Source organism: Melospiza melodia, chromosome 22 (genome assembly GCF_035770615.1).
Source record: "Melospiza melodia melodia isolate bMelMel2 chromosome 22, bMelMel2.pri, whole genome shotgun sequence".
Taxonomy (NCBI): Eukaryota; Metazoa; Chordata; class Aves; order Passeriformes; family Passerellidae; genus Melospiza; species Melospiza melodia.
Window position 1 is genome coordinate 12,853,657 of NC_086215.1, and position 21,344 is coordinate 12,875,000.

A 21,344-nucleotide genomic window follows, 5' to 3' on the forward strand; every position below is an offset into this window, starting at 1 on the left:
GCCTGTCTGGATCCAGGGAATTGGGAATAAGGAAAGGTTTGGATAAGCTAAGTTAATGTTAATAAAAAATTCTGATACATCCCCATATACCCTGTTCCTGAAAAGGGTTCTGAACAGGAGGGCCAAGGCAGCAGAGGTGAATGTATTAGCTGAAGGAAGAAATGCCAGGTCCATTCCTTCTCTAAACTACTGAGCAAAAATAACAAAGTCAAAGCAGAATCAAATTTCAAATGGACAAAGAATAAAACATCTGTTACACGAAGGGGGGAAGCAGTTTAAAGACTGAGCTAAGTGAATCCTTTAGCAACCTCCCTTCAGGGAAGGGAAATCTGACCCCAGGAAATAAATAAAAGTCACCCAAAAAGTGAACAAAAGAGGTGTTTGAAAAAACCCCACCGCCATTCATCGCCGCTAACGACTTGTTCATTATGAGTGATGATGGATAAAGACTTCTCACGCTGAGATGAAATCAAGATTTATATGCATTGTTTCCTCTCCCAACTTGTGGGAAGATCATCATCATTTAATTCTATCTCTGCGGCCAGCGATGGGCATCCAGAGAGCAGGTTATCACACGGCGCAGTCAGCTGGCAGGGCGCGAGTGCCGCTGGCACATCTGGAGCGCGGCGCGCAGCCGGCCTGAGCGATGGCTGCTGGCCCCCCTCCAAATTGCTGCAGCCTGCCGGGGCTCCTCTCTCCCCCCCAGCGCTGCTCCTCTCCTCCTCCCCCCCCTTTTTTTTTTTTTACGAGAATCAGATTTTCATTGCTCCATTCAATTGCTCTTCTCTGCCATTTTTTACAGCTCTTATCGTTCCCTTGGAATATGGCCTTGAGACAGCTCATCCGTGTCCTTCACTGTGTTATCTCTTCTAACTTTTATTAAAACTTCAGCTCTCATCTGAAGATAGCTAATTAAATCCATGACAGATTATATACGCATTTAAAAACTGCACTGAACTACTTTTTCTAAGGAGAACAGGGTTTATTTTCTTTTCCCATAGTTAAAACTGAGGGTGTATAAGGAGGTTTCATTCATTTACAAAGACAAGATCCTTATCTTTCCCACTATATAGATGGGTTTATATTAAAGTTCCTTTGTTGCGTGACAAGACTCAGTGCAATTTCTCTCAGTAATTATTTCTTGTTGCTGGAAAGATCTCTCAGCCTTATACTTCTGAAATATATACACTAACATATATGTGAATGCACATCTACTCCCCAGAAAAACATTGTTTAAAATAGAAATACGAGCACTGTACATTTTCCTTTTTAAGTGTTTATATGCCTTAACTATAACAGCACTATTTTGATAACATTGCAGAAAGTAAATTTTTCACTACAAGTAACAACGAATTCTTGAAATTATTTAAAATCGCACTAAGCATAATTTTCTTACATAAGTTAGAAGTATATATACAAACTCTATCATGGGCTGGACTTGCTGCACTTCCACCCATCATCCCAAATTACCACGAACTGGTCTTGAATGCAAATGGCTTTGTTATCATAAATAAATATTTGCAGGAATGGATATACTGCTCTGCAGCAAACATTATGCAGCTCCTGCACTGCCAGCTTTGTGCCAGCATGGAGAGCACAGACCTGTACACAGAACTGCTGTGAGTGGGGCTGGGACACAACCCCCCAAAACCTGAGCAACGTTCACAACGGTTAAAAAGAGATATAAAATATACTCGTGGAGGAAACACCCTGCCCTCTAGAAAATACGATAAATAACCCACCTGAGCCTCTCTGTGATCCCTTCCTTCTCTTTAAGGCCTTTTGTAAGATATCCTTCATGGTGACCTTCATACTGTCCACCTGAATAAGTGAGAATCCATGAGCAGCATTTCTGCAAGACAGATGCACATGCAGTTTTACAAAACAATCATCACTGGCAGCTCCCCGCAGCCCTCGTTAGCTTCAAGCAAAGCACTCGTTAGGCACATGGTTAACGAACTTGGGCTGGAAGGGGAAGTTAAAGGAGAAACCAAGCAAACTGCCTGAGCAAGGCAGAGACAAAACCAGCCAAAATGGGTTGAGATTTAAGGCAAGGAGTATAAGGATTTTCCTAATTTATTGTTATTTTTGATCACTTGGCGTTCAGCATTAGAAGAGAAAAATGAGCCAGTGCACCTGGGGGGCTCCTCATCTCCTCAGCTCGTGTCTGTGCTTTGCAGCACACTACAGAAAAGCTGCTTGCAGTGGCATTTTCACCCGTGTCCCACACGTAACAAACCCTTAGGGACAAGGCCAGCACACCCCTCGGTGACTGCAGCTTTGCAGCACTGCCGAGGTATTTCTTCAATGCATTATTCCCAGCCTAACGGGGCTCCTTTGGACACGTGTTTGTGAACACAAAGGCACAAAATCTCCCAGAAAGATCCAAGGCAGTGGGTCCTTGTCCTGACCATCACCCATGGGAGAGGCCACACAGGGGAAGGACTGCAAGGAGCACGGGGACGGCTGTGGGGGACACTGCTCACAGACACCAAGAGGGGCACCCCTGGGGAAGCACAGAAGATGACAATATAATAGAAGAGACTCTGAATGAGCAGATCAGTAAATTTTGCCCCTTAGCCCTCGCAGTCAGTCTCGGCTCATGTCAGTAGATGTCACTGCAGACAGTTCCAGGGAAATCCGAGAGCTGAAGGCTCCCTCTGGAGAGATTGCTCTGCATGGAAAAAACTGGTTTGCAAAGCTATTTGGGCAGGAGGAGGAGCCTTGTATCTGGCAACCAGGAATTTTAATCAGGGAGTACAGCTCTATATGAACAGCACAGCTGGAATATTTTTAAAAGCAACTGGCAGGCAAAAGCAATCCAAGCAACACAAGTACATCCTGCAAAACAAACCCATATTACATGTCACTTTGAAACACAAACGCTGGGACCAGAGGCTGGAGCTCAGGTCACATCAGCCACGGCATCCCCAGCCCACGGTGACCCAGCCAGGACAGAGCCCTCACTGCTCAGGGCACCGACTGCAGCGTGACCCAGGGGCCAGGAGCCCCTGCCGGGCCACGTGCTGGTCACAGCTCGGTGTCCTGGGGCCACCCGTGCTCCTGGCAGCAGCATCAAGCCTGGGCTCAGGACATGTCCCCCTGTCCCCCCTCGCTGGTGTGAGACGCCGTTTCCCTCTCCTCGGTTCTGCCTTGGTCTCATCTGAATTTCATTTTCAATTCCCTTTGTTCCTGGCAAAATGAAACTGCCTAAAAGCCCAAATTTATGTTCTCCAGACCATTTATTATTTATAACTCTATCTTACTCGTCTTCAAACCAAATAATCCCAACCTCTTCATGCATCTGCTTTTCCCTCTGTTTGTGCCGCGCGTTCAGCGCAGCAGGAGCAGAGCTGAGGGAGGGAGTGCCACTGCAGGTGACACTGCTGTCCTGGGAACAGCCCAGGGCTCAGGGGCTAACGCCTGCAATGAGCAGAGATCTTCCCCAGCACTCCACTGAGGAGCAATTTCCCTTGAAGCTGCTGTGGAGCAGCAGTTTCATGACCTGCACGAGCACCACACACCTGCCCTTTACCTGGCCAATCCCTCACTTCCCAAAAGCCTCACAGCTTCAGTCCCAGCTGCCCTGCTGAGCAAGATTTAGTGGATTCTTTAAAGTGAAAAACCTGTTCTACAGTTATAATCACAAAAAGGAAACTACCTTTGTGCTTTTATTCAAACAACACAAGGTTTCTCATTGAAGTGCTGCATGAAAAGCCCTCCATGCTGGACCGGACCATCACAACACCTGGTGCCTCCAGGTAATTCATACAATGCTCTGCAATATCTACAGGAATTTTCCAGAAAACTCCAATCAAAGTACAGGGAAATAAATTAAAATATTCCAGGGAAAAAAGAAATTGCAAAGGCAACAGAAGGCTTCCATAACCCGCGATGGCCAAAACAACCAGAGTCACAATTGTCCCCTTTGTACAAAATGCTTCTCAACATTGTTCACCCCAAACAGAGCAGGGCCTGCAGACCCTTCCCACTGGGCACAGAGTGGCCCTTGGCAGATGGCCCCAGCTCAGGGCTGTTCACACTCCCACGATCAGGAACGTCCCAAAAATGGAAGATTGTGTCTCAGTTCCTGACACTTGAGCTGCTGAAGAGCGCAGGCTGCTGTGCTCCCGCCCGTGTTCCGGGCTGGCCCGGCTCAGCCAGCCCTCTCCATTGAGCAGCTGGCCTGAGAACTGTCAGGCTGATTTCCCTGACACTCCATTACTAACCCCTGCCCGAGCCACGGCCATTCTTTGCCTCAGAAGCTGGATCTCATCCCAGAACAATCTCTGAAAGTTTATTTTACTGATCAAAGCAAAATAAGAAAGCCTGTGTGTTTGGCTATATTTAGTGTGCGAGCCGCGAGTGAGTGCTTGGCAGGAGCGGTGGGACGCGGAGCGCGCCCCGCTCTTGTAAACTCTTGGCTGTTTGCTCTGGAGCAGAGCCAGGGGGGCTGGACCCCCACCCTGCTCCAGCTGCTGCCCTCCCTGCCCCGGCTCCCCTCCCACAAGGCACCACCACCACGGCAGAGCAACATTTCAGCACTCGGCAGCCCCTCACATCTGAGCCAGACCAAAGAGCTCCTGACATCATCCTGGGGCCAGGCCAGAGTCAGGGCATGTTTCTGTGCCCAGAGGAGATGCCCCCTGGAACCACAGATTAGCTGGGGTGGGAAGTGACCCCTGGAGATCCCCCTGTCCAATCCCCTGCCCAGGCAGGGGACACAGGAACACAGCCAGGTGGTCTGGGACATCTCCAGAGAGACAGACTCCAGCCCCTCCTGGGCAGCTGTTCCAGGGCTCTGCCACCCTCACGTTGAGGTGGAAGTTGCTGTGGTTTAGTTTAAGGCCCCTGCTCCTTGTCCTGGCACTGGACACGCTGCCAGGTGTCCTGAGCTGTGCTCAGCACTGGAGCTTCTGGAGCACCACCAGCCCAGCCCTGCCTGGTGTGGCCCCAGCAGAGCAGGCTGGGCTGGAGAAACACACAGCCACCTCAGCCCACCACTGCCCAGCGTGCTCTGCCCTGGCCATGGGCATGGACTGCCCTCACTCAGCCCAATCCCAGCACATCCCTAATTGCAATCACTAACAATGTGTTTTACCTCCCTCTGCTAAGGTGTGATACCTTCCTTTTAGGTCAACACACTGAAAATAGGACAGACAAGCAGATGCTGGTCAATCAATTAAAAGTGCTGCTGGCAAATTGGAAGCCAAAGAAATTCCTTAGCTTGTATTTTCTGTCATTTTGCAAAAACATACCTGGGTGACAAGGTTAAATCAAGCAAAGGAAATCCCTGGCACTTATCATCCACAGGCATTACTGATAAATTGTGCAGTGGAGGAATAAAGGATTACCTTCTGTATTTTTTCATTACACTTTTCTTTTGTTACAGAATACATAAATCCATTGTGGCACAATGTAATATGTATCATCGTGCTACACCTGTGGACGTTTCATAACGGCTGCCATGTCTGTGCAGTCAGGAATGATAAGTGAACCACCCGTGAATGTTAATGATAGTGATCATTCTGCAGTAACTTGGCTTTCCATCTTCTTTTACAGCCTCCGTGCTGGAGCCAGGGTGGCAAGGTTCAGGAGAGGGAAAGGCAAGCAGCAGCACAGGCAGAAGCTCTCCTTGTGGCGCTGAGGTGCCAGGGGAACAGGCAGGGTCCCCCCTTCTGCCACAAAGCAAAACAACCCACCCTGCAAGGACAAAGGGTTTCTGCTCTGAATCAGAAGAGAACTTTTTGAAAAGCTCCTTTCCAATCTAGAGTAATTTTTACTTTTTTTTTTTTTTTTTTTCTTAACACAGAAGTGGAATTTACTCTCCAGAAGTGGAATTTATAGCACTTAAAGCTCACTGCATAACCAGCTGGCATGGCTGGAAGTGCCTGGGAGTGACTAATAGCAATTTCCACTTGATCAGCACAAAGTCAGACTTAAGACTCAAATCCCAGCTGACGCAATGGACTTACCTTAAGCTGGGTAATTTTTTAGATAAAGTGCACAGTGATAGGAACTGGACTAACTAATACCAGCCACAATTTTTATTCTGAGCCTGAACGACCTGCTTTTGTGCATCTCAGATTGGCCTTGCATAGCTCTGTGCACTACTGAGTTCAACTGGCTGCATTTTAACACCACTATAGCAGTCCTTAGCCCTCTATCAAGTGTTCTGATGCCCTCCTGCCCCTCCCTCTGCACTGTCCTGAGAGCCACATTCTTAATTTTGCACCCACATTAACTGTCTGAAATTTTATATGAATATTCTAAAATGCACTTTGCAGATTACCCACCCCCATGCACAAATCAGGAACAGGCCTTTTGGGGACTGGTGCTGGAGTCCAAGAAAAAACACATTTCAGGGCTTTGAACTGAATTTGCAAAAGCACAATGCAAGTCTGGTATTTTAAAAGGGTTTCAAACCTTAAACTATCGGGTATGGCTTTGAAAATTTGTATATAATAGTCAAAGCAATTTAAGTACAATATCAAAACAGAAAAAAGTGCTACGGAGCAGAAGAACTGGATGCCAAATTTGCTCTGTGTGCCAACTGGCAGCTGAGCTACAGCTCCTCGAAACACCATTAGATTGAGTGTGTCATGTTCCAACAATACAATTTCCAAGGGAAAAAGCCCTAATGATGGTACAGATTTATTTTAAGCCTTTCAGGTATGGCCTCAGCACCTCAAGAAGCCTGTATTCCCATGGATGTGGTGCTCTGCTTGCCTCTCCCTGGCAAACCCCCCGGATGGAGCGCGGGTGCCGTGCCTGGCGCTGGACAAAGCTCTGCTCTCCACAGCAGCCACCTTCCAAACACACAGCTCGCTAGACTAATGGGCACCGAGCAGCCAGAACGACTGCCCTCCTTCTTCTCCTTGTGTAACTTTGCCAGAGTCCTTGGAACTTGCCAAATTCGGTCATGCCTGCTTAGCTTGCTCGACTGATTGTGCCAGAAAAGAAAATAAGACACAGATGTATTTGAGCTCTTTGAGATGCCAGTAAGAGCGACAGCTAATGGCTTCATTTCGACCCTCCCCTACCAGCTGGGCACAGGTGGGGGGATAATGAGGTCCCTCTCCCTAATCAAACTCAATTATTTACTACTCTGTACAGCCACAAAGACATCCACATGCAGCTCGGAATATAAACTGCACTGTGGGCTACTTCCAGCCACCACCTCTGGGTATTTACAACTGACTCGGGTGGCTCAGAGTTTGCCTTGGCAGGAGTGAAGTGTGCAAAGTTCTGCAAACTGTTTCTGCTCAAACACGTCCTGCAGAAGGGGGTCCCTGGCGGGGCTCAGCCCGCGAGGAGGAGCACGGCCCCAGCACGGAGCTCCTCACAAGCATCAACATTTTTCAACAGTGATTCAATGTTAATAAACATTACAAGTCACAAGGCTGACATGGCAGCAGCTGAAGTACTTCAGCATGAGGAGGAGAAAAAAAAAGAGATGCAAAATATAAAACCACAATTACATGCACCGGTAGGGTGACAGGGGAGGAAGAAGACATAGAATTTACAGCAAATCCCTACAAAAATAAGACAGCACACACATGTAAACTCACAGAGGTAACAACCTTTTTGATCAAGTGATGATCAAGTAATTCTTTACTCTAGGGGACACATTAAAAATTCTAATTTAAACCTAGCTATTTACACAGTAATCACAAGCCATTTAAAATTAAAATGCGGATTCTGGCACCACCAAACTGACCCTTTCAGAAGAGCACTGCTCATGATGCAGCTGTCCTATTTCTCCACAGCAGCACCTCCAAGCTAGAAGGAAGCTCCTCACATCAGCACAAATGATGGTAAACCAAAAGATTTTGCATTTTTCTGCAGCTGGGCCCTTCTCCTGCTGCCTGCTGCAGGCAGAGCTCTGCTGGGCAGCCCCAGACCCCACTGAGATCTCTGGGCTGTCACAGGAAGGGCAGTGCCACCTCTGTGAGCCACCCCAGACCCCACTGAGGTCTCTGTGTCCCCATGGGAAGGACAGCCCCAGCCCCTGACCCACCCCTGGTCACTGCAGTGAGCACTGAGCCCAGCTCAGGCACCCAGGACAGCTCTGGGGGCACAGCTGGGGAAGGACACTTCATCCAGATGAGAAATCAGCAACAATTTAGAGTTGTCCATTGACAATGACCTCCTCTTCCTCACCACGGCCTCAGTGTAGCACAGCCCAGCATCTCAGCCTTGAATAACTTACTTGTGAACACTGGGGCCAGAATATTTTATTTCCCCGTGCCCTGATGCAGTGGAGCAAAGTGAATGTGGCCTTTGGGAATACACGTGGGATTTCTGACAATGGCTTTCTGTAGGATGCTTTGCAACGTCGCTAAGAAACACAGTACACAATAAAGAATATAAAAACTAATTAAATAAGTCAGATTTTTAAAAAAATGTCTGATTATTCAGAACTAGAAGCAGCTGTAATGTTAAGAAATGTAAGTAATGTCCAATAACCAGGAAAACCCTATTAGCATTTTCATTTCAAGAGCTCCAAACATGAAATATTTTTCCCAAGTAAGAAGTGGCTTATGCTCCTGGCATTTTCCTCTAGTAATTAAGGCCTTCTGATGGTTTAAGAGATTTTTCATTCACAAGTAAAGAAAAATAAAAGTGATCAAGCACAGTATATATCCCTGGATATAGCAAAGGACATAGCAAATTCTTCTTGATCTACAATCAGACAGCTGAAGTCTCGGGGGTGGATGGGGTGGGGACTCTTCTGGACTTGGGAGGGGAATGTCCAGTCCAGCTGGTGTGCTTGGTTACTGCGTTTTTCTTCTCACTGTTACTGAGCCACACCACACTGCAACTATTTGTCTATAAACCACTTCAGTGCAGAGCATCACCAAGGAGCGTGGCCCCGAGTGTTGGTGAGGTCAGGAGAAGGGAGGCAGAGGAGGAGAAGGAGGAGGAGGAGGAGGCGGCTGTGCCCCGCCGGGTACTCACATGCGCACGAAGAGCGACTGCTTGGCTGCCAGCCCTGGGGACGAGTACTTCTCCACCAGGGCCAGCGTGCTGAAGCCAAACTTGTGGATGGGCTCGTTGGAGTCCAGGGGCGGGAAGTCCGTGTCCACCTCGCCGTCGTCCTCGGCGATGTGCAGGCAGTAGGCGCTGACATTGTCGCTGCAACAGAGGGACAGAGCGACTCAGCACAGCCCGCACGGGGTCACCTGCACGGGGACGCCTGCACGGGGGCACCTGCACACAGCACTGCTCTCAAATGGCATGGTGACACCACACAAACGTGTCCCCAAAGGTCACAATGCGTCCTGCTGCCACAACCCGGTGGTGATGGAAAAACCCCAAACCTCAGAGCAGAGCAGTCTTCATCCTTCACTGCTCCACAAACGAAACCTGACAGTGATTAAAATGCACTAAAATCTGTAAAAGTTTTGTGATTTTGTAAAGCAGGAAGGATATTTCTCCATTTGTGAAAATTTATTTATTTATATGATGACTACACTTCAGAGCTAAAGGCAAACAAGTGGTGTCTGTGATTTCTCACAGGTCAAACAACTGTGGAAGTTTTGTGTCTGTAGGCTGGAGAAGCAGAGAGTGCTCTCGGGCAGGTGAGCAGGGTAATGAACTATGGGAAAAGTAAATATCTATCCAACACAGCAGCAATGATTAGCAGAACACTTACCTTTCCTAAATACCTAAGTTCAGTCACTAAAAGCAGTCACAAATTAATAAACACCAACAGGCAGAACTAACACAGAAAGCTGAAACAGATACAATGTGAAAGAAATAAAGAGCTGAGCCTCTTTCTTTCCACAGATGAAAGCCCAGAGGGAAACAACTATTTATAGCTACCAAACAGGTATTAATCATAATTTCCTAACATTGAAATCTATTTCAAATGTTACTTCAGTTTAAATTATTGACCTGAAAATAAGTATTCTTTCTGACTGTAAACCTGCCAGCACTCAGGCCTTTCCCCAGCCATGCAGTAAAGCTGGAGGTGCATGTGGCAGCGTGTTTCTAAACTCTGCAGTTTAAATTTGGAGTTTTAATTGCATGATTGATGCTTAAATTAATTAATTGTAAAGTGTATGCTAATTGTTTAATTGGTCGCTTGATCTATATAGATCATTTTTTGAATTAAATGAGTTGATTTACAAAGTTTATTGATTGGATGTGACAATGAATTATTTCACTGACTACCTGATTTGCAATTTTCTCAATTAATTCACAAACCTTTGGTTGCAACTGTGCTTTATTGAGAGTGCTTAGTCCAGGTGATCTATAGGCATCTTGTCATGACTAAGACATTTATTATAGAAAACAGGGAATAATGATGCATTGCTGTTAATGTAAGATGCAATTCTGCTCACCAAAGGTAATTCAGCAACATTCACCACTCTGAATTTTGGAAATTCTGCAAACACTAGCAAAGAAACTTTCTGGCCTTGAACCCTTCCAGGGATGGGGCAGCCACAGCTGCTCTGTGCACCCCGTGCCAGGGCCCCAGAGCCAGGAATTCCCAATTCCCAATCTCCCACCCATGCCTGCCCTCTGGCAGTGGGAGCCACTCCCTGTGCCCTGTCCCCGGCTGGAGGAAGGCAAAGCAGAGCACAGCCAGCAGGTCCCAGCAAACCGGGAACATCCCAGCACTGCTCACACCCCACAGAACAGAGGGGCTGCACATGTCTGCACTCATGGGCTGCCTTCCTCAACACATTTAGTCACCATGTGGTAAAAAAATAAATAAAAAAGTCCAGTGAGTAAAACTGTTCTGCACTTTGAACCTCCCCCAGGCTGAGGGAGATTGAAGCTGGGAACTTACAAGTTCAGCACAAAAAGGAGAGATTCGCTCCTCACTTCTAAAAATAGCAATTCTATTTGAATTGTGCATCTCACTATTAATTTCTTCCTAGAAAGGGATTTTGTTTATTTTTTGCAGGTGGAATCATTCCAGCACATCTGTCAGGAAAATGCTGGGTTACACCCCAGGGCCATGTGTGGGAGGCCAGGGACAGGGCTGCTAACCCTGCCAGTGGTTCCTGGAACCAAGAGACTGAATAGAGACAAATACAACACAATTATAATAAAAAGGCAGCCTAATTGAATACAGAATGTTCTCAAAGCTGTCAACTAGTACTCATTCACTTCAGACTCTTACACCTATTTTTTAGGAAAAGGAATTAGGCAGTAATATATTCTTTTCCTAAAGACAGAAGGGGTTGCTTCTCCTAATTATAAAGTCTAAAACCTCCTCATTATTCTCCCAGTGTCACTAGCAGGTATAGCTGTCACTCTGCATGCCTTGCATACCCATCTGAGGCATTCTGTAGATGGATTTCAGTGCAGTGCCACTCTGATCCCCTTTTTGTCCTTTCACACTCTCACCTGACTGCATCAGGAGCAAATGGCCAATGCAGAATGGGCACCCTACACGACCTCCTTCCTTACTTGGAAATATGAGAATTAGTTTACAGTTAAATCAATCCTTGCTTCAGGACTGGCAGTCAGCAATGCTAACAAAAAGATGATGAGAAATAATTAAGGACCTACAAGAAAAGAAACTTGTTGGAAACTCGAGGCTCTGGCCCTCAGCCTGAGCCTTTGTCCCCAGACTCTCAGCTGCTGCTGCTGTGTCTGACTGTGCTCTTGGGAGCTCACGCCTCCATTATTTATTTTATTTTATTCTCTCTGCCTGAGATTTGATTACACTGGACAGCCTCCTTGCTCATGAGCACTTTTTGACACATCATAACATCTTATCCTTCAAGGCAGACAGTGAAATTCGTTTCTTCCCACTGTTGCCTTTTGCTGTGGGCAGTGATGGCTCATGGAACACTCCACTCACGGGTGCTGTTCCATTTGAGCTCTGCTCTGCTCCTGAGAAATGTGTGTGTGCCCAAAGACTGACATTAGTGCAGTCTTACTCATTAAAAAATAGCCTAATCATACACAAAGGACACTTCTCTGAACTTGTGATATAATGAGCAGAAATTAATAACAGCAAATGAAATGGCACCATCTGTGAATAATTTCATATTTCTTCTCCAGAACATAAAAAAGGACAAATCAAACCCAAGTGTTAAACCCCAGAAACATTTCACATGTCTGTTGAGAAGAGCTAAGGAAAAATCCATATCCAAAGAAAGAACATCCATGGAAGCGTTTTCAAGAGGGGCTGCTTTCCTGCGCCCTGTCTGTGGAACAGAAATCAGCAAATCCCAACCTGGGAACCCAAGTGCCCTGACTCCCATTCCCACACAGCTGTGCTACAGCAGCAGCTAGGGCTGCTGAGCCCTCCAGGGCTCCTGAAAAATGCTGAAAGAGTGAGCTGTGAAATTCAGGATGAAAAAACCCCCATCCTATTCATTCAATATTCCAGGAACAATAAAAAAAGTGAAATTTGGCTCATATAGAAAAAACCCAAACAAAACTATCAACCTCCTTGCACCAGGGACATCCCTGCCAGTACCTGACAACTCTGTAATAAACTACTTTAAGTCCTTATTTTATGTTCTATGGCCCAGCAAAACCAGAAGTATTTTACACAGCTGGTCTAAAATGAAAGGTGCTCAGGTGAGCTGTTCTGAAGAACCTTTCCATGCATCTCCTGTCATCTGCCAGGAAAAAGGAACAGCTCTTACTAACCACCAGCAGTGCTCCAGCAGAGCAGAGGGACTGAGAGGAGCTCTGGACTTTATCTGACTTCTTGTGATCTCAGCCATTGAGGACACTAGCAAAAAATAGATGGGACATGGAATAACAAATGCCTCTGTGACACCAAAAGAGATACAGTTTGCATTATTTTTACATAGTTTTGAGATGATGATTCATTTACAGGCCCAAGCCCTCCTGTTGATCATTTCCCAGCACACAGCAGCTAACTGAAAGAGGAATGGCTGGAGGTGCCCCTGTGCTGCTCGGAGGGAAACACTGCTACATGTGAAGGTGCTAGGGTTCATATTTCCAAACACTGACACAAAATCCGTTTCAGTATGCTAAAAAGGCTGCAGAGGAGAAATGGAGAGGTCAGGAGGTAGTAAAGAAAGAGCATTACTTCAGCTTGGGTTCCCGTCCCTCACTTGTATATTGCCAGCAGATGAGCCCGATCAGGTCGTGCACCTTGGCGTTGGCGATGGTCACCACGGTCATGGGCTGCAGCTTGTCCTGGCTCGTGTGCAGCGGGAGGTAGACATCGATTTTTTTGGTTGCCGTTGTACCAACGTGGCCCTGGGGAGGAAACACGTTTCATCAGGATGTATCAAAAAGTGTCACAGGGTTTATACAAAATCTGGGCGGGCGGAATTCGGCTCAGCAGGAAAACCAAAATATGCTGCTATGGCTTAAAATTGGAAGGAGATTAAACATTTAAGTTCCAATTATTTCCCCGCTGTTTATCTGTAAAAAGGACATGAAATATCTGGACATGATTTCACAGATTTCCATAAAGAGCCTGAACTTTGCTGTAGGATCCCATGTTCCTGCAGAATCTCAAAAAAATGGAATTATGCGTGGGATGGGGAGGAAGAGGGACTCAAAAAAACAGCCTAAGACTTCCGAATTGTTTCTGCATTTCTGCTCTGTTCTGCAGTTCTTCCCCTCCACCTGAGGAGCTCCCAGAGGGAGCACAGACACCCACTCACCAAGGCTTGGCCTTGGCTTGCCAAGAGCAGAACAAAACCACACACACAGCTGAGCCACTGAACTGCTCTGCTTGAGGACACCAGCAGGAATAAACTAATATTGGGGTTTGCTGGAACTTACTGGATGAAAATAACCCATTTGGTGCCCTGGAGACTGACAATTAAATAAACCATAAAGCACACAGCAACACAAATCTACGAAGTTTGCATTATAAGAATGTTTAATCCACTGCAGGTAGGACTGCAGCTTTCACCCAGAAATCTTCTAAACAAACAAAAATTGCACATCCTGACCCCCTCTTCCAAGGCACCCCAAGTAACTCTGTATCTCCATCTCTCTCCATACTACAAGGGCCTTGAGAAGAGAAAGGGCTTCTTGAATTAATCACTTGGAATTCTAAGTAACAGAATAAAAGGACTCAATGCTATAAATCTATAATGAGAGCATAAAACAGGGAGTTAAATGCCATGTGCTAATTTCAATATATTGTTAAAAACCATTTGATCCTTCAGTGTGATTATAAATTAGAGAAGTAATAGGAATTTAAAGATTAAAGTTATTCATACTGGCACAGCTAAAAGTATTATTAAAATCCATCCCAACATAATACATTTATTTTTTAAGAAAGCATTTTTATAGAACAGATACCTCCTCTTCCCATATTTTTAGGGTAAGAAGAAACCGGTTTGGCTAATTTAAAGGAAGGGTTAGGATTGCAACAGAACAAGGGACATTCCTTCACTTTGTTTGGATAAACCTGAACAGGCTTTGGTTGAGCTCACGTGCCCGGGACCCTCTGGGACACCTTAACCCCACGAGGTCATGAACACAACAGAGCTGCTAGAAACCACCAGGGTGGGCTTCTGTCTGTGCTTTTCTACTTCCAGGACTTATTGTGAGAGGGAAACGAGGTGGTGCCAATCACAGGTAACAGCTCAGGTGTGTGTGCCCAGGTGCCCACATCCAGGCACGGGGGCTGAGGGTGTTGGTGACCTTGGTCCTGCCCAGAGACCCCCGAGCTGAGGCTGCCTGGGCAGGAGAAGCAGCAAACAGCAGGAAATTAATGGCACTCCTTGGCACACCACGCCAGTTACACACATAAATCCAGGGAGGACAGAGGGACACTGGGACACAGGGACAGAGGGACACTGGGCACAGGGGCAGAGGGACAGAGGGACACAGGGACACTGGGCACAGGGACAGAGGGATACAGGGACACAGGGATACAGGGACACTGGGACACAGGGACACTGGGCACAGGGACAGACGGATACAGGGACACAGGGATACAGGGACACTGGGCACAGGAACAGAGGGACACTGGGCACAGGGACACTGGGACACAGGGACAGAGGGACACAGGGACAGAGGGATACAGGGACACAGGGATACAGGGACAGAGGGACACAGGGACTCAGGGACACAGGGACAGAGGAACACAGGGATAGAGGGACACAGGGACAGAGGGACACAGGGACACAGGGACACTGGGACACTGGGACACAGGGACAGAGGGACAGAGGGACACTGGGACACAGGGACACAGGGACACAGGGACACAGGGACACAGGGACACAGGGACAGAGGGACACAGGGACAGAGGGACACAGGGACTCAGGGACACAGGGACACAGGGACTCAGGGACACAGGGACAGAGGGACACAGGGACAGAGGAACACAGGGACAGAGGAACACAGGGACACAGGGACACAGGGACACTGGGACACAGGGACTCAGGGACACAGGGACTCAGGGACACAGGGACACAGGGACACAGGGACACTGGGACACAGGGACTCAGGGACACAGGGACTCAGGGACACAGGGACTCAGGGACACTGGGACACTGGGACACAGGGACACAGGGACAGAGGGACACAGGGACACAGGGACACAGGGACAGAGGGACACTGGGACACAGGGACAGAGGGACAGAGGGACACTGGGACACAGGGACTCAGGGAGCCGCCGAGGCCAGGCCTCAGAGCCAGCCCAGGGACAGCTCCTGGCTCCGCAGGGACCTGCAGCCTCCTCTCCAGGAGGAAGCACTCACAACCACAGCCATTCCTGGAACCACAATTACTTCTGGCTCCCAACTAAAAACTGTATTCCAAGTGGAAATGCTGAGGAAACCCAGAAGATAAAGGACAATTACCAATATTCAAAGAGGCAGCATCAAACTTTATTAATAGATCCTGTATAAAATTCAATGGAAAATCTATTCAGGGCCAGGGGCCTTACCATTTGGAGTTTCCTTAATAGCCTCCAATAAATCTGGGAAGCATAAAGGGGATGTTAAATTAACATTTTCCTGATCTGTCACCTGTGGCACAGTTAATTTGTCAAAAAATTCTTTTAGCTTGTCACTGGACACTGTATATTCTGACAAATGAAGTCTGGAATAAAATTGACAAAATATCTCGTTAATTTTCTAGGAAATCACAAATCTGATTCCATTAAGCTTTTATTGTTAGAAATGTTATATCCCACCAATCCTTTAAGAAAGTGAGGAGTAACTGGATACACTGCAAATGTACAATAAATCATAGAAAATTTTCCTAGTATTTTTATTGATGGACTCTTTTAAGGCTCCCTGGTGCTCTCCTACAGTACGTCAAATTAAAAAAAAAATTAATGATTTAAAATTTATCAGTCCTTCCAACATAAGGTGTCTTTCTAAGATTGAAAATCAAATTTTAACCGAAGTCCATGAGGGAATGCACTCCTCCCTCATGCACCAGGTAGGTGCACCTTGGTCACTGGCACTGCACCTGGCCCAGACTGGGGAGCTCCCCATCCACAGCTCTCCCCTGCAGCACCTGCAGAACAGGACAGGGGCACACTCAGGCACAGGGCGCCCTCCTCACTCCTGCTCTGCCTCACTGCACACCAGGCACAAAATTAAAACAAAGTCCATAAACATTTCCAAGGGAAAAGTGATTGATTTTCAACACTGACAATTTACTGCCTCTTCCTGCACAATGGAGTTCTGTGACTAAATGTTATATCACTTTAAGATTAGATGTTCTAATGATATAATGCAAAGATTTTACTGAATCATTATTTAGTGGGAGTCATAAAAACCTCTTAAAATTAATCTTTCATGCACATCTAGCTTACCCAAAGTTAGCATTTAATTAGATGGCCTTGGCACGAATGAGCTTACTACTTTATTTGCTCAATCAGTATACGTCTCTTCAGTAATTATAATTAATTCAAGTCATTGACTCACCTCCCAGCAAACAACGCTAAACACTGCACAAAATGGAAACAAATGCCTTTCCAATCCCAAATGCAAAATGTCTTCTCACTTTTAAACCCAGTTCAATGTGTTTTGGTTTGGGTGACAGGGTGTTGACTGCACTGTGTGACCCAGCAATCACCTCCACAACATAACTTACTCGCTTCTGTATTTAATTGACACACAGAAAATACTTGAAGGGGAAAAGTGGAAATATAACAACCCAGTATTTACAACACACAGAAATTTCTAACAGTTCAGAGCACAGATGTTTATGGCAATATAAGGGACCATATTTTTTCTCTTTTCTTTCCTTCTTCAGCCCACTCCACTGTTCCCCACCATGGCAAGACTGGAATGGTGTGTGTTTCATCAGGTGGTTACACCAGCACTGGGCTTTTCCTCGCTTTGGGCACTTGGTTCCTGCTGTTATTCCCAAACCAAGGTGGAGGACACCCCAGAGGGGCTGGGGGCAGCCCCAGCACACTGCCAGCCCTGCAGCTCCCCAGTGGAGCCCCAGAGCTGTTCCCTTCTGAGGAGAGGATTCTCCTTTGCATCACCCCAGCTTGTGCTGCACAGCTAGCAGATCACGATGTAAAACTCCATTAACATCATTAAATACTTAATTTATCTTATTCACACTGTCACTATTCATAAAAATTTAACCCAGTAATTTCCCGTTATCCAAAGCATAACAAAGTATGAATATTTAACTGCAAGGTAAATAACACACTATTATTTTTTATTCTAAATTGTTGACTCCAGTTAGCATGCCTGCTCTGCAGAGCACCAGGCGATTTGTCAATTAAAGGTCCAGATGTTGTGCAGGCTGCAGAGGCAGCAGCAGCTCTGAGCAAGGCGTCCTCTGCATGGCAATGATCACCACAGCCCCAGCTCCAGGCTGCATTACCACGCTCATGTTTTATTCCAGCCCCCTCCTCATGTACCAGTTAATTATACAGCACACAGCTGAGAGACATCCCCTCCGAGCTGGACAGGTTCCTCGCACCTGAACACGTCCTCACACTCAGAGATTTACCAGATTTACAGAAACAACCACACAGCCCAGCACCCACAGCACTGCCTGCTCCTGTTGGCATTCGCTCCCACAATTAATAAAATTATGTAAGTCCTGAGCAAAGAATAAGACACATAGTGCTGGTAACAGCACGTTTCAATTATAGTAACACACATTCATTTGTACAACTCTCTGTGAATTAAAATCTGGTTTACTTGGAGTGCTATTAATGTGAGTTCTTAATACTGCTTTTTTTCTGACAAATGCTATGTGGAGGGAGGGAGAAGCCCCAGGTCCACCCCTGTTACAGCCCAGGCTGTGTTTTTGTCCATGTAGGTGTCAGATTTAGGACAAATGGCCCCGGCCACCCTCCCCTGCCACACTCCCATGGCATTCTGCCCCACACTGGCTCCCTCTCCGTGTGCCCAAGCCAACACAGAGGGTGGCATGTCCCACCAGCCCTGTGGCACCAGCTCAGCCTGCCCTGCAACCCTGGGATAAAAACACATTGATCCAAGTGTTGTTGCTCCAGCTGCAGCAGAAATGCATTCATTACCCCAAACCACCCTCAAATTCCTTCTAGTGAGGAGAAGAAACAGCCTCTTTAGAAGAATTATACATATTTTACTTAGTAATAAACATTACAATTTAATACTGAGGAATAGAGTTATTCTTTGTAATAACAAAATGCAACCAAAACTTATAATTAAAACTGCACCATAAACATTATTTGTGCGTTAAGGAACGTGCCACGATCTATTTTAACGAACAGATGCTCTAAAATAGATGAATGTTTTCAGAAATACTCAATCCTTGAACAGATCAGCCTCTAATCCTCTGCTTCTGCTGCACAAAGCAGACAGCTCAAGTTCCTCGAGGACATCAGCCAACCTTAGGTGGAACATTTTTAATACATCACCGTGTCACTTTTTAATGTGCCACAATCTATTAACCACATGGCAAACTAACAGGGATTTTTAAAATATGGGTTTTATAGCTTTGTGCCGGTGATTAATTAAATAAATAGGCAGCGTTTCACAAATCATGCCTCTAATTAGGCCGAGGCAGGCGCGCTGCATTGCTGGCAGAGCTGGCAGCTGAAGCTGCAGCAGGGCAGCGGCGCCGGCCCGCAGGTGCTGCGCTGGGCTGGAACGGGCTCCAGCTGCTCCGAGCGTGTTCCTGCCATCATCATCCTCCTCACCCTGCAGGGAACCAGCCAGGGGACAAGGACAGCACCGCCGTGCCTCTGAGTGTGTTCCTGCCATCATCATCCTCCTCACCCTGCAGAGAACCAGCCAGGGGACAAGGACAGCACCATGGTGCCTCTGAGTGTGTTCCTGCCATCATCATCCTCCTCATCCTGCAGGGAACCAGCCAGGGGACAAGGACAGCACCATGGTGCCTCTGAGTGTGTTCCTGCCATCATCATCCTCCCTCATCCTGCAGGACACCAGCCAGGTGAATTCCCACTTCCTGGTCAAACCAGCACAGTGACAAAGGCAGCCCAGCCCTGCCTGCGATTCCACCTGAAGTAGCAAAGTTGTGCCTTGCAGAAAATGAACAAATATTAAAGGCGCATGCTGGAAAAATGCACCCGCTAAATGATACATTTTCTGTCAAAACATTTCAAAGTTGAAGCTGCAACTAATTACATGCGGTCCATTCAAAGAAGCTAAGCAAGGCTTATCATTAAAATGACTCAATTATCCTTAAAAGAAAGAGAAAATCATCTGTAAAACCTGCCTGCAATCTCATCAGTTTTACTGTACCTACCTCAATACATCATTTCCCCCAGAGCTCAAATTAAACTCTTAATAGTTAATATGCTCAAGTTTTACTATAGGTTTTCCTCCAAACTATTATTAACCGGAATTTCCTACCTAGGAAGGGTTTTATATGGAAATTTGTTCTGCAGTGTTTAGTGACACTATCACAACAGCTTTTTGCCCCTCAATTTAAAAACCATCAGAGAGACAGAACGTGATGTGGAGTCAGGCAGCTCATGGAGATGGGATTTGATTTCCTCCACCAGGCGATTTCTTTCTCAGCATCAGTCCCCAAAGTACCCCCTTCAAGCCAAATTTCCTTGCACTCAGGAGTTTTGCACTCTTGGATGGGGTGTCATGGAGTGCATGCCCCTGGTGCCAGGGCAGGTGCCACAGCACTGGGGAGGAGCCCAGGACTGATAAATAATGAACAATAAATAACAAACACAGTGTCCCATTGGCACTGCCCTCCCTCCTGGCAGCAGGTGCTGGCACACCCATCACACAGCACCAGTTTAGAGGGGCTCCCCTCCAGCACCACAAAAGCCCCGTGGCACTCAGGGCCACCTCTAAAAGGATCATTAAAGACTTTAACCTTAAAGCTTTTGCCCTTAAAATATGTGAAAATGCCCTGATGGGCTGTTCAAGCAACTTTGATGCAGGACACTTTCTGACATAAAGCGTTTTCAACATTTTTTCCCCCAGGATTTAGGTCCATAGCAGCCTGAAGTTTGATAAATTCATAAATTCAATCGCCACAAAGACCTGAGAAACTGCTCCTATTAGTAAATCAAGCATGCTCTACTAATATTAAGAAGACATTGAGAATTTTCTTCCTCTTTGATTCAGACAGGGAAACAAAAGAATTTACATGGAAAAAACCTGACCATTATAATGCCTTTACAAATTCTGAGTGGGAAATATTAAATAAATTGAAAAAAATAATGAAATATAAATTTATATTGGAATCAAGAATAAACCGATTACCAGTTCACTTACATTTAATGTTTAACTACAAAACAAGAACTCTTCGATTAGTGATTTTGTGGTGCTTAAACAGACACATAAGTGAGCCCTTTCTCCATAATTATCATCAATGCTTTAAAATGATTTTTCAACTACTAGGGTCAAAGTAAAGGCATAGTCTTTTAGACTGTCCTATGAGAAATTAAAAAACCCAACTTTCTCTCCCTCAGGAATGTTTCTTCAACAAGCCTGTCTGTTAAATGGACACATCCAACTCTTCTGCAAACAGCAGCCATCAGAAACGTGTGCTAATAAAACATTTCCATATTTCTTTGGCTGTTAAGAACCTCAACTTGTGAATACATTTTTTATTTGATTTGATCTGTAATTAAGGGAAAGATAATGACACTACTAAATTGCTAAAAATCAATTAGATAGAATAAAACGCAATATGATTCTGCCAAAAGATTAACAAGTGCATTATAAAAACTCTTTAAAATTCTTTAATTCTAATTAAGCTGCTTTAAATGGCCATGGCCTAAAAAATGCTTTTAATTTCAAGGCATCACCAATTTTCCTGCGTGTTTCACTGTACTGGCTGTTTGCCTTCCTTCTCCTTTTTTTTAAAGGAAGATTTAAAGCCAAAGTGGCAGCTTGGGAAGAGCTGCTGTCCCACTCACAGGTCCTGCAGGGTCTCTGGGCAGGGTCAGCCCCTTTGTCAGCCCCCTCTGG

General features: G+C 46.1%; 1 protein-coding gene across 5 annotated transcripts in view; it reads right to left on the reverse strand.

Moving 5' to 3' along the window:
- Nucleotides 1-21,344, reverse strand: part of MAPKAP1 (MAPK associated protein 1) — a 79,610-nt gene that overhangs the window by 32,580 nt on the left and 25,686 nt on the right. For all 5 annotated transcript variants that reach the window (XM_063174353.1, XM_063174354.1, XM_063174356.1 and 2 more), the window contains 3 exons: nt 13,034-13,206; nt 8,962-9,138; nt 1,743-1,852 (listed from right to left, as the gene is read on the reverse strand). In XM_063174353.1, coding sequence (XP_063030423.1) covers nt 1,743-1,852; nt 8,962-9,138; nt 13,034-13,206 — 460 coding nt within the window. The remainder of the gene's footprint in view (nt 1-1,742; nt 1,853-8,961; nt 9,139-13,033; nt 13,207-21,344) is intronic.